Source organism: Drosophila innubila (assembly GCF_004354385.1).
Source record: "Drosophila innubila isolate TH190305 chromosome 3R unlocalized genomic scaffold, UK_Dinn_1.0 2_E_3R, whole genome shotgun sequence".
In the NCBI taxonomy this organism is placed as follows: Eukaryota; Metazoa; Arthropoda; class Insecta; order Diptera; family Drosophilidae; genus Drosophila; species Drosophila innubila.
In genome coordinates this window covers 7,680,716-7,696,013 of record NW_022995380.1, presented here as the reverse complement: position 1 = coordinate 7,696,013, position 15,298 = coordinate 7,680,716, and the positions used below count along the sequence as shown (strand labels likewise).

Sequence of the window (15,298 nt, the reverse complement as noted above, 5' to 3'; positions counted from 1 at the left end):
TTGTCAAACTAAATTCGAAATTTCAAAGATAATATGAAAAAACATTGATAAAACAATAAAAGTTATATATACGATGTACAAATGATGCTTTATTTGTTATTCGAGTCGAGTTCCGTTGGACGTATCATCATTTCTATAGACACTACTGGTTCCATCAAATTGTTCCAAAGCATTTGATTCACAGTTTTACTATAATACTTGAAGTTAAGATTTCTATTGAAAATTAAACATTTTGAATTACTTATGCAGTCACATGAAATGTTTCATCAGTTACTCACGTAACGCCGCAATCAGTAAACCACCAGGCTCCTCCTGAATCCTTAGCACAGTTGGAGTTCTCCGTTAGATCATTATCCCGATCAAAAGTGCTAAACTTTAATCCCTCACTTTCTCGCATACCATCGCCAGCATCGCCAGAATATAATCCGAGTGATTTTAACTGAAAGTTCTTATCTTCACCGGAAACTTCAAAATCACTGTAATGAGCAAACTTAACTGTCTTCCTCGATCTCAGTCGAATGAGTAGTTCGTGCTGTTGCGATGATGTCATCAGGTTAAGTAATTTCAATCCGATAAAGAACTCCGACTTGTGATCACCAAATCCGTTACGATAACTTTCCCAGTTACGGTTAAAATCTAGTGTCTGCTTCAAGCGGCGCTCAATCACCGTCCAATCTTTCTTATTACTGTCGGAATTACAGGGTATTCGGAAGGGTTGCGAAAATCCCGGAATTGTAACCAAATGATCACCTGTGAAGTTGCCAAAGGGTGGACATTTTCCTTCAGTTGCTTGCGATTTTGTTGTATTTTGTGGAGTTGTTGTTACATCTTTTAAGCTATTTGTCATCTCAGTTAAATGTGTCACTAGATTTATCTTTTCATTTGTGCAGCTTTGCAGTTCAGTAAAAAGTGTTATATTATTAGAACGCAGAGTGCTTATTTCAATATCTTTTAGCTCAACTTCTTTATGTAATTCAGTGTAATTATCTAGTAGCAAAGCGTAATCGTTTTTCTTATTCTTAATCAAAGCTTGCATGTCTTGAATTGTGTTTTTCAATTCTATTATCATGCTTGTTTTGTTATTCAGTTGATCCAAAAGACTTCTTTGCGTGGTATTTAGCTGCTTAATTTCGATATCTTTAATATCAAAAAGATTGTGTAGCTCAGTGTATTGATTTTGTAAGACATTGTATTTATTTTCTTTAGTTTGCATAATACTTTGAATATATTCCGAATAATTTTTTTGTTCATCAAGTGAAGTTTGCAGCACTGTAATATTGGTCTTAAGTAATGATATCTCAGCTTTATTTTGACGAAGAGGTGCTATACAGTAGGTGTCATTTTTTTCCTTTATAGTATTCCTTAGAGATGTTATTTTCATTTGCATATTTTGTCTAACTTTCAATTTTTGCAAACTGCATAACCTTTTACTTTCTTTTTTTATTTTTCTTTCAAGACATTTCTCTGTACTGCATTCGTTTTCGGAATTCAATTGCGTTGAAGTAATAGCTATAACTGATAGGGTAAATATCAAAATAAAAATAACAAATAAATGCTTTGCCATTCCTGAAATTTAATCAGCAATCTTTCACTTCAAAAAAATAAATAACAACACATCAGCATTCCGTGCTTGTTGGCTTTCGGTATGGAACTGAAATGCGATTTTTCGCGAGCTTTTTTTGAAGCAATATAAAATTGTATGTATGTAGGTTTGCTGGGGCGTAGTCAGGTCGAAGCCATAGCCCTTTTTAATTGTGAATAACAGTTATGTTAAATTTTAACTGATTTTGACATCAATTTCTTACATCTTAGATAAGATTTTAAAAAGTCAACGAAGACTAATTATTATATATAATGTAGTTGTGTTGTTGTTAATGTTCAGAAAACAGATATAAGGGTCTAAAAAGCGAAATATTAATGACATTCCCCTCGCTCCAAACTGGCTACGCCCCTGCTTAATATACCCGTTACTTAAAGAATAAGTAAGATGGTATATTGTTTTCGTTGAAATGAATGTAACAGGGAGAAGGAGGCATCTTCAACCTTTAAAGGTATGTGTATTCTTGATCAGCATCAACTTCCGAGTCGATATCGCCGTGTGTCTGTCCGTCTGTCCGTCCGTGTGAGCGCCTAGATCACTGAGACAATAAGAGCTAGAGCAACCAAATTTGGCACACAGACTCCAATGGCGTTGGAGCAGATCAAGTTTGTATTATATTTTAACTAACGCTCTCTTCCACCTTCGCAAGCTCCGAAAAAACCATAATATATGTCGTTATTTTTGTCAATAAACGTTATCTATTATTATAATAATAATAATAATATAATAATAGATAATTATCTATCATCTTACTTAATCTTACTTAATAGCTGTTTTAAATTGAAATGAAATACATGCTTCTAAAAGTGACTATCGGGTAATCATATAGTCGGGGTCTCGACTATAGCCATTTCGACAAGTATTTTCATTGGTATGTGCCACACCCGCTCTAATTGAAATGAGCAAAGTCAATTGTATGTTTGTTTGCAATTTTGTAATTACACAAGCAGTCCTCCTCGAAAAATTTGAGTTCAGGCGAATCGAAATTACTCTACCATTTCTCATCATTTTTCAATGTCATTATTTTTCTGAAAATGATTTTGTTCCTGCACGTGTTTCTTCATGACCCCAAAAAACGTGACGGATTTTATTTGATAGGCAGTTTTTTAAGGCTATGTAAAAATTTGGACATTTTATTTTTGTGGCTGTATAATTCATAATATTTTTCAATATACTGTTAAGGGTATTTTAAATCGAGTACTATTCAGGCATCTATATCTAACTGATGTCCAGTAATTCTTTTTCGTAGGGTAAGGGTATATTGTGTTCTTTGGAATGTACGTAACAGAAGAAGTAAGCATCTTAAGACCTAGAGGATAAAACGGCTTATTATATATTTTTTTATCTATTATTTCAATTAATCACATCAAGATCGGAAATGTATAATGGTATTTATGTTTAAAGATTAAATTGATATTGATCTAAATTTATAAACGGGTATTTCATAGTCGTGATCTCGACGTTAACGTATGTATTTACTTGATTACTTATTAATACATACATATATTATCAACATATGTGTTATACTATAAATAGCAAAAACATTTTTGAGCAAATGTATGTATGTAGGCAGAAGCATCTAAGCATATAGGTACATTGTACATATATATACTTGTATACCCAATGGGAAAGTGCCCCAAGCACCCCGTTTTGGTATTGATGAAGTAATGCTTTACGTCATTTTTGTGATTCGATGAAATATTCGCTGCCTAACTATGTATCTGAATTGTGTGGTGACTGGCTACCCGATAAAATGTTCGCTGTACATATGTACATACTATATATGTCTCATAGAAATAATTTTGTATGTGTTACTTTGAGAAACACGCAGATCATGGGTACCACGTAGTCTGTCTTGACTAATTTTATTTATTTTTGTTATTGTTATATTGTAGAAGACAAATGATTCTGGTCTGTCTGCTTTATTCGACCACTCGATCAAGACTGACTCGGGACTGTTTCATACAAGTAAGTCTATGTACTAGTGATGTAAAAATATATCGAGTACTTTAACTCGATGATTTTTTTGACGATCTATCGAGTTTATTAAATCTATTTCCAAAAAAAAAACAAAAACCCACTGGGGATTGTTTATCGTAGTTAATTTGTAGAATTGATTTTACTTGTTCAATTTTTGTTGAACGACCGTAATAATAAATAATGTACAAAATTTCTAAAGTTTGAATAATACATGAAAACGATACAAGAAAAATAAGATTTGTAATAAAAAAACGTGTGTATATGTAATTTCAATTGCGTTTTCAAATTAAAAAATAGATATTTCGATATTTTCAACTCGATCTACAATTTTCCGATATATTTTCAACTCGATCTACAATTTTCCGATATATCGACAACTCGATACTTATTTTTGGCGATTTTCTATTTTGATATATAGCTCGAAATAAAATTTGGATTTACATCACTACTTTGTACACCTCAATGCAAGGATGATAGAAACTGAGAGAGTAACCAAAATCAGGAGAGCAGTCGAGAGAATAGCCGAGAGCGCATAATGTCTGTGTACTTATTTATTGCCTTTTGTCCTACTAAAATATATTATTTGTTCATTTTTTTAAAATTAGACAGAAATTATTCACTGTGAGTCAGTTTCTGATAAGGAAAGTAATTTTAGAAATTTGCAGAAATTTTTTTTATATTGTTTATTTTTTTTTGTAAGTAATACTTACTGATAATGATAAGCACATAAACAACAATATATTTTTTTAGTCATACATACATTTAAAGGGAGCCGATGGCAGATCTTCCATCTTTATCCTTAAGCATGTAGATACATTTAAGTCATTGATAAAATGTGTTGCATTTAATACAGTTTATTTATTGCATTAACATAACTGAATAATACACAAGTACTCAGATTTGATTAAAGTATGTATATGACGAAATGAGTACAATCGTATAGAATCATATTATTTAACATCTACTTCATGATTACTATGTATTCTTTACATGAGAAATATCTATCAGACCATTTGGTTACAGGAACTAACTTCACGTTAAGTTCAGCATCAGGTTAATTAGTTTTCATATCAGTTTCAGGTTAATCAGTTCAATTTCTAAGTCAGGTTACACCAAACAAATGCATCAGGTTTCAGACTTATTATCATCATTCTTGGTCAAACTTTCTCGACGTTTGTGAAAGCACGGAAAATACAAACAACTCTCATTCATAGCGAATCTCTCCCCATCGGCCAAGTTTTCGGGTAGTTTCCTATATAAAAATGTAACAGTTTAGTTAAGTGTTTTCCATAATCATGAATATTTAAACTTACTTGTGCAAGGTTTCTGGCAAAGTTAGGCATAATGCAGCCCCAAAGAACATCAGACAACTTATGAAAATTGATGGCAATGGCTTGTAGAACTTTGCCAAATAAATAACATAAAAGGCCAATGAGCTGGAGGCCAAGCCCACCACATGGATATTGGATACGGCAGCACCCCTTACGCTGGTTGGAATTATCTCGGCAGCATATTGGATTTCCGCATCATACGAAACAGTCGCTCCATAACGACCCAAACCGATCATAATAGCCAGTAGAACCGCATTCTCACTCGGGTCCAAGAATGCAATAAGAAAGCCCGTTACTGTGGTAATAATACCCCCAACAAGAAGAGCACCACAGGCCATTCCCTTGCGTCCAATGATATTTTGAAGTAAGAGAATTGTGCATCCCGCCGGCAAATAGTTGAGTGACGTGATGGAGAATAACTTAAAGGGGGAGGTGCCTAGACCCTCCATATTGCGGTTGATCACATCGTAAGACAGTGTGATAATGACTCTGTAGAAAATTGAATATTTGTAACACTTAATTCTTAAATATATACTCCAATTACTTACGATTTAATTAGCAGGGTTAAGGTGAATCGCCGGAGTCGCGGAGTTCGGAACATTCCCATAAACGTGTCCTCATGTGTGGTTAGTTTTTGCTCCTCGTTAACCTTCTCGCGATAGTGCTTGATGAATTCGGCAAAGACAGAATCCTCCACCTGACGCCCATTGAATTTGGCCACCCATTTGAGACACTGAACAGCACGATCGTATTTCTTCTTGGTGAGCAGCCACTGAGCGCTCTCACATATCAGTAGCGGATAGGCGAGCACTCCGAGGGCGGGCAACGAGGCCAGCCAGAGGTAATGACGCCAGTTGCCTATCCAGATGGCTGCCCAGGGAGATGTCACCAAGCCAAAGCAGTAGAAGAAAGCGAGAATGATGTTGAGTCCGAAGGTGCGACGCTTTGGACTGAGGTACTCGAACACTGCAATATGTGAAAGAAAATAAAATGTTATTAAGATTATGTTATAGAACTAGAAGAAAAGATTGAAATGTTATATCGTAAACGAATATCGTAAACAAAAAAGTCTCTTCAGTTGCGATGTTAGATGTAAAGAAAATGTTTAGAATTTACGATATTCAATACATATGAATACCGTAAATGAAGAATGCCTAATGTATTGCAAACTTATAAGAGGTATTGATTACTTACCTAAAATATACATCAAGTAGTACATTGTATCGGTTGACAGACCGGAAACGAACCTCGAGAATGCAAACCAGGGTAACGTGTACACAAAGGAGGTCATAAAATCACCAGATGCACCAGCCAAAGTTGCCATTAACATGGCAGGCAATCGTCCAATGCGATCTGAGAGATATCCAAAAGTGATGGTGCCCACAACAGATCCCACAAAGAAGAAGGATTGTCCCACGGCCGCCAGATGAGACTTGTCGCAGACCCATTGAAGCTCTGTCGTAAGACTCTCATAGCCGTTTTCCCGCTCAAAGATCCAATTCTCGCAAGTTTCTCCATCTGCGGCTGCAACGGCCGTTCCATTAACGACGCCCTCGAGAAGGGTGCAGGATGAATGAGTTATGTTTGAATAAATGGAGCGCAATGACTCCGCACTGAGTCCTTGAAGATCATTATGCGAGCACCTGAAACCGAACCGAACATTTCAGTTAAATCAATCAAAGAAAAACATTCATTTCAATTACTAACCAATGCTCCGGAGTAAACGTGATTAGAGTTTGCGAAAAATAATGCAAAGAGCTGAGTATATTTGTATAACCGTATAGTATTAAAATAACAAATTGAAAACGTCCAAAGTTCCCGCACTTTTCTAAGATCCGATCGAAATCCATTTTCGAAACAAAGATGAAATATTCAGATACACAATGAATACTTTTATACTTTTACTTTTAGAAGACGCTGTCAGGCTACATGCTCAACTGTCCACAACAATCTGATAACCAAATGTTGTTGCAGCTACCTTGCCGCGTAGTGTTTTGATGCTGAGTTTTCGACTACCTCCCTTATATAGTATAGGCAGCGTCTGTAGATTATTGTGTGAAATGAGTAAAAAGATTGAGTTGGGGCTATCTACGGCAAGTTTAATTTTTATGACTTTCAGACTTGCACAAACATAGCGCACTCGTTTGCTTAGACAAAGAACATCAAAAAGTTAGCTACTGTCCCCTATTTAATAGCCTACTTTAGACTTATTACAATATGATCCCATTTATCCAGACAGCTGTAACCTTATCGTCCGGATGCAATGTAACAGCGCATTCAACACATTGATAATCATCCCTCATGGAAACAGTTACTATGGCAATGGCGAAGAAATCATTCGGCATTTTTAAAGGGGCTTTACTGTGATGCGTATTTCTCACTGTTTGGCTTATCAGCCATTAAACTCGGCCGACCTGGTGGCTTAGAGACCAAAAAGATCTAAAGATCGGCATTATTTTGTTGTGGGATTTAACTTTTTTGGCAATCGCAAAGTTAGCTTAGTTAAAGATTTATACTCGAGCCTCTAGTAGCTCGTTTCTGTAAGTCACACCTGTAGAATTAACATTTCAGAGGAATTACCGCCGGTTTTATACGGCGTCTGACATCTTTATATCGGGGATTATACTGTACATAGTTTATATGTTTAGGCTATAGCACATAGTATAGATTACAACTCTATTGACTTTGCGAAATACTCGTTCTCGTTATGCGCAGATCTAGTTCATTCCTCCGACGATCGTAAATGATCCGGAACCATCGACGTGATTATCGTATATCATTCCTGTTAATTGATATAGCTTAGGCTATTCAAATAGTTGACTTCTGACGTTTCTCTTTGGATTAGTTGCAATTTATGCTTTAATTACTTTATTGCATCTAAATTGGAGTAATATAATCATAAAATTCATATAAAATTCTAGGGATCAAGTGATACCAAATTGTATTATTTATAGTGAATTGCCTGTTCCCTGGATAATGCATTTCTTGAATTTCTTTTAATCATAGTGCAACGTATAAAAAATGCAATTTCAAAACAAATACAATAAATTAAGATCTTTATTTTTAGGGATTTTCTTTAACAGTTGTTGTACTAGAATTTTCCATTGACACAATCGCAGCGACAGCTGACTTTTGCTCAGCGGACTTCCCTCTACGACTAAAACAGGGAAAATAATACCATTTCTCTCCTTTTCCAAATATCTCGCCATCTTCCAAAGTCTGTGGCAGTTTTCTGTTAAGTATAAAGAGTAGACAATATTAATGACAGTTAATTGTAGAATTTGGCTTAACTCACTTATGCAGTGTTTCCGGCAAGGTCAAGCACAAGGCCGCACCAATAAACATGAGGAGACTGATGAATAGTGAAGGCAATGGCTTATAGAATGTGCCCAGATAGATAATATAAGAGCTGAAGAATCCAAAGGCATATCCCATGACATGAATGTTGGACATGCCTCGGCCTCGGACACTTGTCGGAATAATCTCGGCGGCATATTGAGCCTCCGCATCGTAGGCGACAACGACGCCATATCGACCCAGGCCCACCATTAAGGCCAGGACGAGTGCGTGATCGGCTGGATTAAGGCTGGCGGCCAGAAATCCAGTTACAGCTGTAATTATGGCACCAACAAAGAGCGACAGACAAGCCATGCCCTTGCGACCTATGTAGTTCTGGAAGAGAATGATTGTCAATCCGGCGGGGAGGTACGTAATGCCCGTGTAGGAGAAGAGCTTGAAGGGAGAGGTGCCCATGCCTTCCATATTACGGCTGAGTATGTCAAAGGCCACCGTAATAATCATGCTGTCGAAGAGATCTTTTTAGTCTTTGTGGTCTGTTATAAAAGGTAAGTCAAACTTACGATTTGATTAAGAGTATGATTGTGAATTTGCGCAATCTTGGAGTCTTTAGCATGCCCATGAATGTATCGGATGTGGATTTCTGCTCCTCGTTGAGTTTCTCGTGATAGAACTTGATGAACTGATCAAAGACAGAATCGTCCACCTGGCGTCCATTGAATTTGGCAATACGTCGAAGGCATTGTGCTGCCTTCTCAAATTGTCGCTTGGTCAACAGCCACTCGGCGCTCTCGAAGATCACACACGGATAACAGAGCACGCCCAATGCCGGCAATGAGGCCGCCCAGAGGTAATTGCGCCAAGTGCCAACCCAAAATGCCAGCCATGGTGAGATCATCAGGCCAATGGTATAGAACACAGCCAAAACCATGTTGAGGCCCAAAGTGCGGCGTTTCGGAGAAAGATACTCAAAAACTATAAAAAAAAGACAGAAAACCGTTACACTTAAATATCTTTCAAAAGGACTGGCCAGAGAATTTCAAACTCACCCAAAATATACATTAAATAATACTGAGTATCCGTTGATAGCCCCGATATGAAGCGGCCAATTGAGAAAAATGGCAGCGTATTGACAAACGAGGTAATAAAATCGCCCAGGGCGCCGGTCAAAGTGGTCAATATACAGGCAGGCAGACGTCCAAACCGGTCCGCCAGATAGCCAAAAAATAGAGTGCCAAGCACAGATCCCACGAAGAAGAGCGATTGACCCACCGCCAATTTGTAGGCATCATCGCAGACCCATTCCAGCTGTGTATAATATTTGCAGACGTCAGTGTAAGTACACAAGCTGCAACAACTGTTGCCTGCTTTTAGGGGCAGCAAATAAATACCTCAGTTGTGATACTTTCATAGCCGCTCTCCCTTTCAAAGTCCCAGGACTGACACTTGTATTCCTCATGTTTCATCAAAATTGGATCCCATTCCAAGTAACTGCATCTGGTCGACGATGTGCGATTTGCAAAGGCGTAGACATCGGGTGGATTTGCTGTATTGCACCTAGAAATGGGAAAATCAATTATTTGAAAATAGCTAAATGAATTAATTCAATAAAATTATTACGTATGCGGCGGCGTAAAACTGATGATGGTCTGCGAAAAGTAATGCAGTGACGATAGTATATTCGTATAGCCGTAGAGTCCCAGCAATACGAACTGATAGCGTCCGAAGCTGCCACACTTTTCCAACACACTCTCGAAATCCATGTCGATAATTTGGCGAGAGTTTTCTCCGAGTGTGTCTACTTGATTCGTTGGCCGGCGCGCGTTTGCCAAGAATCTGCAACAGCAGCTCCTATTTTTACACATTCATTTATAGCCGGGCTAAAACGAGCATCGAATATCTTATACGTTAGTATAAGAGTAAAAGCACATCCATCTCGGGATGGGTTGTCGTGGATACATTTGCTTATCGTTTTATTCAGCTCTGCTTAACTTATGTCTGACCATGATAAGATCTCGACACGCGCACCTAGGGGCCTAGATAAACAAATTTTCAGATAAGATGCGTTGAGGGCTCTTTTATGGCGACTATAAAACTGGATACAAAGCGAGTGTATACGCCTTTCTTTATCAAGTATAATTGAGTTAAGTATTCGATGTACAATGTTCATTGTACATAGTTGCATTTAAAAATTTATAATAGGTTTCGATAATGATTTTAAATTTTGCTTATACGACTACAAGAATAATTACTGCAGTCTACAGGATATATTTAAGTCGATCATAGTCAACCCAAGCATACTTTCTCTTTATCTAACGACAGTTATAAGTGGGTTATATATTTCAAAGATAGTAAATGTAAGTATAGTATGAAGACAAACACATAGTAAAAAGATAATAAAAACAAGTAGACAAGATAACCAAAGAAAAGTTTTTTTTAATTTAAGAAAAGAAAATAAACTTAATTTTTGTATTGTAAAGTGTATTAACATTAGGTCAAAATTACAGTATAAAATAAAAATATTTTTAGACATTTTAATGAAAATTTTTTCGTTTAAAATATTTGATTTATTTTTAAAATTTTATTTATCTTATACAGCAATAAGTTTTCTTATTTGTTATTCGAATTGATTTGATTTTACGAGTACTGCTCACACTTGTGGACTTTCATCTTTGTTCTGCTAATACAGTAGACTACAAAATAGCTAATATTGTGGAATTAAGTTCACTTAAATAAATTGCTTTATCTGCACAATGATAAAGTTCTGAAATAAGTGTTTTAACCCTGCCAAGGTTTTTACAAAGGAAACAAGTGCATTGACTGAAGTATATGGTATCTTTAAGTGAGAGCTTAAAAGTATGCTAACATTCACTAGAATCGTACTCTTACTCGTTCTCGTACTTAAGCAATTGTGCTAAAAATAGTGAGAGGAATCTATAGAGCTTGATAGTGACTTGGCTCTGTCGGGAGCCAATTTGGCCACCGACTCTGTGCGTTTCTCCATGAAGCTGAAGGTGTACCAATGCTCATTCTTGCCAAAGTTCTCGCCATCCTCCAGCGATGCCGGCAACGTGCGGTGAAGTGTCTCCGGCAGCAGCAGACATAATCCGGCACCCAGCAGCGACAACAAGCCGAGTATGATTTCCGGCAAAGGTGAGAATATTGTTCGCGTATACAAAATGTAGGCGCTGAAGAAGGTGAAGGAATAGCCCATGACATGCACTGCTGCCACGCCCTGTCCACGCACACAGGTCGGGATTAGCTCCGTGGCGTACTGGGCACCCGAGTTGTAGGCCACAGTGACACCAAACCTACCGATTACCGAGAGTGTCACTAGTAAAGTCGTAGCTGTTAAAAGGAGTACAGAAAAAAAATGATACATTAGATTTAATATATTTTAAACTTTAATTTAAATATAGTCAGACAGAAATAAATTTGCAGAGAAATTTAATCTGCATTCTAAACTTGATATTAGATCTGTAATTATAAATATTAAAATTAAGGAAAGTAATTTATTATATCAACTTTGTATACAACTCAAAATTTTATGAACACAAAAATAAAAAAAGGTTTGAACATTTTAAAAAATTCAAATAAAATGAAAGCTATTATGAATTATAATTTATGTCTATACATATTAATTCGCATCTTATTTTTGAAATTTTTATACTTGAAACAAAATAATTTTATTTATTATATTAAAATGTGACTTGGCTCAAATAATTTAATATACGAATTTTTTTTTGATTCTTTAAAGTCAAATTTTCAAAACAATATGATCCCTAATTCTAAGATTTTTGATTTTTCCCATTTACTTAATAAAGTGCCATAAGGCACATAATTTACAGGTACAAAAAATGCAAGTTGAAGAATCAATTTTCACAAACCAAAAAAAAAACCTGTTGTCATTTATGACGACTCGACTTTGACTTACGACTTACTTTGATTATTTTCGGCAATGGCAGCGAAGAGAACAATGCAAGTGACCGATATTAAAATGCCACTGATCAGAAGCGACATGGAAGCCATTGCCTTGCGTCCGATGCGATCTTGGAGAGCGATGAGCAGCAGGCAAGCTGGGAAAATTGTTGTGGCGCTCAATGAGAACATGACAAATGGCGAAATGCCAAGGCCCTGCACATTACGGGAAACGGCATCATAACAGAGGGTAATGACCATGCTGTGTGTGGGAGGAGACACGAGATTGAGCAGAGTTTCGATACAAATGCCGATGTGGATGTCTACTCACGATTTAAAGAACAAGATGAGCGTGTTGCGACGTAAACGTGGCGTCTTAAATAGATCCAATAGGTTGGGTGTGGTCTTCGTGGTTTGCTGACGCAATTTGCAATCCTCAATAAACTGATCGTATTCCCTCTCCTCAACGTGTCGGCCATTGATCTTTGCCACACGCTTGAGGCAACGTGCAGCCCGTTCATATTTCTGCATCGAAATCAACCATTGAACGCTCTCCGGTACAATGAAGTAGAAGAGTGGCACCAGAGCAAGAGGCAGCGAGGTGACCAGTAAATAACCACACCAGCTTCCCATTAATACAGCTATCCAAGGTGCACTCATCGAGCCGATGCAGTAGAAAATGCCAATGCAGATACTCAGACCAATGGTGCGTAGAGATGGTCGCATATATTCCATGACTAAGACATTATTAGCAGTGAAAATTTATACATTATTTTAGTATAGAATTATAGTATTTACACACTTACCCAATATATACATCATCAGAAAGTTGCTGTCCGTTGCAAAGCCAGAAATCAGGCGAAATGTACAGAAGAGCAGCAGATTGCTGCTAAATATTGTCAACATGTTGCCCAACATGGCAATCAGATTGGCCACAATCATAATGGGCACACGACCGAGAATATCCGCAAGGTAACCCAGGGTCAAAGTGCCCACCACGGAGCCGACAAAGAACATGGACTGGCCGAGGGTCAGTTGCCAGGCTTTATCGCATATCCAGTTCATGTCGCTGGGGAAACTCTTGTATCCCATGTAGAGTTCGTAATTGTAGCTATGACATTTATCTGAGCTGCTTGCGTTCACACCTTGTGGCAAGCAACTCGATTTATCTGGTGGTTCAAAGCCTGGCGGCAAGTCATCCGTACACCTGGGCGTATGATAGATAAATATAACGTCAAGTATACGCCAATTGGTACAAGTGCTTACCAATACTTGGGCACAAAACTGATGATTGTTTGTGAATAATAATGCAGCGCTGATAGCAAATTGATCAGACTGAAGAGCAACAACATTAACCACTGCATCCGACTGAAGTCGCCGCACTTCTCCAACATCTTGTCCACCTCCAGCATTTTGTTCTTATGCTCTCGCACAAATTGCATTCACAAAAGCATTAAGTTTGTCACTTTCGAGCACCTTTCGGTGTGCCCTCTCTGGATTTTGCACCCGTTTAGCCTATGGTCGTAGTGTACTAAATGTACTGTTGCATGCAACTTGCCACTTGCAACGCATCACACATCATTTGATTTGCTTTGGTATTCGTCGCTTTTATCGCGTCTCGCTGAATTTACTTAATTGCTAAAGCCAATTAGCTCTTTGAATTCCCGGAACGTCTGAGCTTGACTTTTAACAATTATATAATTTAGGTTTGACAATTTTTACTTGGGTGTAGATGTGAGTGTAGGTGTGTATATGTGTAATTTAGCTAGTTTTTAATCCAAATTTTAGTATGGTGATTAAATTTAACACTTTGTTTTAAACATAAATCTAGCAGTATCTTTTATCTAATCTCTGAATTTTCACAAAATGTCTAACGAAAATGTTTTAGAAAATATATTACATTTTCGAATTCATTTTCTTGATCAATTTACACACTCAAAATGTTTTCAAGATTACTGCGAGATTCTGCATTATCATTTTAATTAAATTTGATGTACGTAAGATATTTGAGAGATTTCCCAAATTAATTTTCATTTATTATCAATTTTCACACTCACGCAGACACATTAGTTGGCTGGCATAATCTGCTGCCTGCTTTGACTAATCGAATGCACCTATTAATACGGAATAGTTACGTTCTGAATTGTAAGTATTTTGCACAAGTCACCAGTAAAATGTTCGAATTATTTTTTATGATTAGAAACAGCTTTTTCGCGATCGCAAAATTCAAAACAGCTGAGCTTGGAACAGGCAGCGACTGTTCCTAACGTTAATAACGACTGTAATAGCCGTAATACGAATCCGTTGTGAATATTTCCGTGCTCTCGATTGTGAACCGCCTCAACCCGAAGTCAAGTTTGAAATGTCGTCTCCCGTTGCATTTTTGTCAACCAAAAACGAATGCGACAACAGTATCTGAGAGTAAGTGTACTATTTATATATAATTTCTTTATGTTTGCGTTCTTTCGAAAAAGATAAATATAGATATTGAGCTCGAAAAGATTTTTTGCATGTGAAGCGATTCGCTTACAGTTATTATAACGTGACGTAGGTTATGAGTATTTGTGCGTGCCACTGAGTGGGTGACGAGTTGACATTATAATCATATTGAATCTACTGGGCAATCAAAATTGTCACTATATAAGGCAGAAATTCTCAAATGAAATTCAGCTTCAGATATTTATCATATTTTAAAGCGTGACTGCTAACTAGATTCGTATATTTATATATTATTTTGATATATTATTATTAATAGTTATTTTTTATATATAGTATTAAAGGAATCGTCAATCAATCTTTAAGTGTACATAACTGTTTTTAATCAAACTTGAAATTCAAATTCTGTTCATTTGGAGTTATTTTGGTTTTTAATATAAGTTTATGTTTTTATTAATAGTTCTTTTTTATATATAGTATTAAAGGAACCGTCAGCCGATCTTTATAAGTGGTTTATAATATAAGTGTATGTTTTTTTATTAACTGGATGCATCTATATTTTTCTTTTTCTACACGTATTTTTATATTTTTCTTCATATTAGTACCGAATATTTCATATTCCGCGCTTTATGTATATATTTTTTCGTGATAGACCGACTTTGAGGTTATCATAAGAATAAGCATATGTCTATACACTTACTTATGTGCGAGTACTTCCATATGGGTATGAAAATGA

General features: G+C 36.6%; 4 protein-coding genes across 5 annotated transcripts; all 4 read right to left on the bottom strand.

Annotated features, from left to right (window-relative positions):
• Positions 1-51: 51 nt before the first annotated feature.
• Positions 52-1,927, bottom strand: LOC117791065 (angiopoietin-related protein 4-like). The gene is made up of 2 exons (XM_034630713.1): positions 279-1,927; positions 52-213 (listed from the first exon to the last, which is right to left on the bottom strand). Exons 1-2 carry the CDS (start codon positions 1,562-1,564, stop codon positions 90-92), a joined length of 1,410 nt encoding a protein of 469 aa, XP_034486604.1. The 5' UTR covers positions 1,565-1,927; the 3' UTR covers positions 52-89.
• Positions 1,928-4,410: 2,483 nt separating this feature from the next.
• Positions 4,411-6,926, bottom strand: LOC117791063 (organic cation transporter-like protein). Its single transcript, XM_034630709.1, has 5 exons — positions 6,619-6,926; positions 6,106-6,554; positions 5,460-5,877; positions 4,894-5,400; positions 4,411-4,832 (listed from the first exon to the last, which is right to left on the bottom strand). Exons 1-5 carry the CDS (start codon positions 6,759-6,761, stop codon positions 4,706-4,708), a joined length of 1,644 nt encoding a protein of 547 aa, XP_034486600.1. The 5' UTR covers positions 6,762-6,926; the 3' UTR covers positions 4,411-4,705.
• A 1,018-nt stretch (positions 6,927-7,944) lies between these two features.
• LOC117791060 (organic cation transporter protein) lies at positions 7,945-10,040 on the bottom strand. The gene is made up of 6 exons (XM_034630706.1): positions 9,829-10,040; positions 9,600-9,765; positions 9,258-9,516; positions 8,772-9,183; positions 8,207-8,713; positions 7,945-8,143 (listed from the first exon to the last, which is right to left on the bottom strand). The coding sequence occupies exons 1-6, from the start codon at positions 9,969-9,971 to the stop codon at positions 7,975-7,977; spliced, it is 1,656 nt and encodes a 551-aa protein (XP_034486597.1). The 5' UTR covers positions 9,972-10,040; the 3' UTR covers positions 7,945-7,974.
• Positions 10,041-10,886: 846 nt separating this feature from the next.
• LOC117791062 (solute carrier family 22 member 3) lies at positions 10,887-14,494 on the bottom strand. 2 transcript variants are annotated; one of them, XM_034630708.1, is made up of 6 exons: positions 14,262-14,494; positions 13,393-13,809; positions 12,933-13,333; positions 12,458-12,863; positions 12,150-12,388; positions 10,887-11,556 (listed from the first exon to the last, which is right to left on the bottom strand). In XM_034630708.1, exons 2-6 carry the CDS (start codon positions 13,566-13,568, stop codon positions 11,123-11,125), a joined length of 1,656 nt encoding a protein of 551 aa, XP_034486599.1. In that variant the 5' UTR covers positions 13,569-13,809; positions 14,262-14,494; the 3' UTR covers positions 10,887-11,122. The 2 variants fall into 2 exon arrangements, with proteins under 2 accessions (XP_034486599.1, XP_034486598.1); XM_034630707.1 differs by lacking the exon at positions 14,262-14,494 and having other exon boundaries at positions 13,393-13,879.
• Positions 14,495-15,298: the final 804 nt, after the last annotated feature.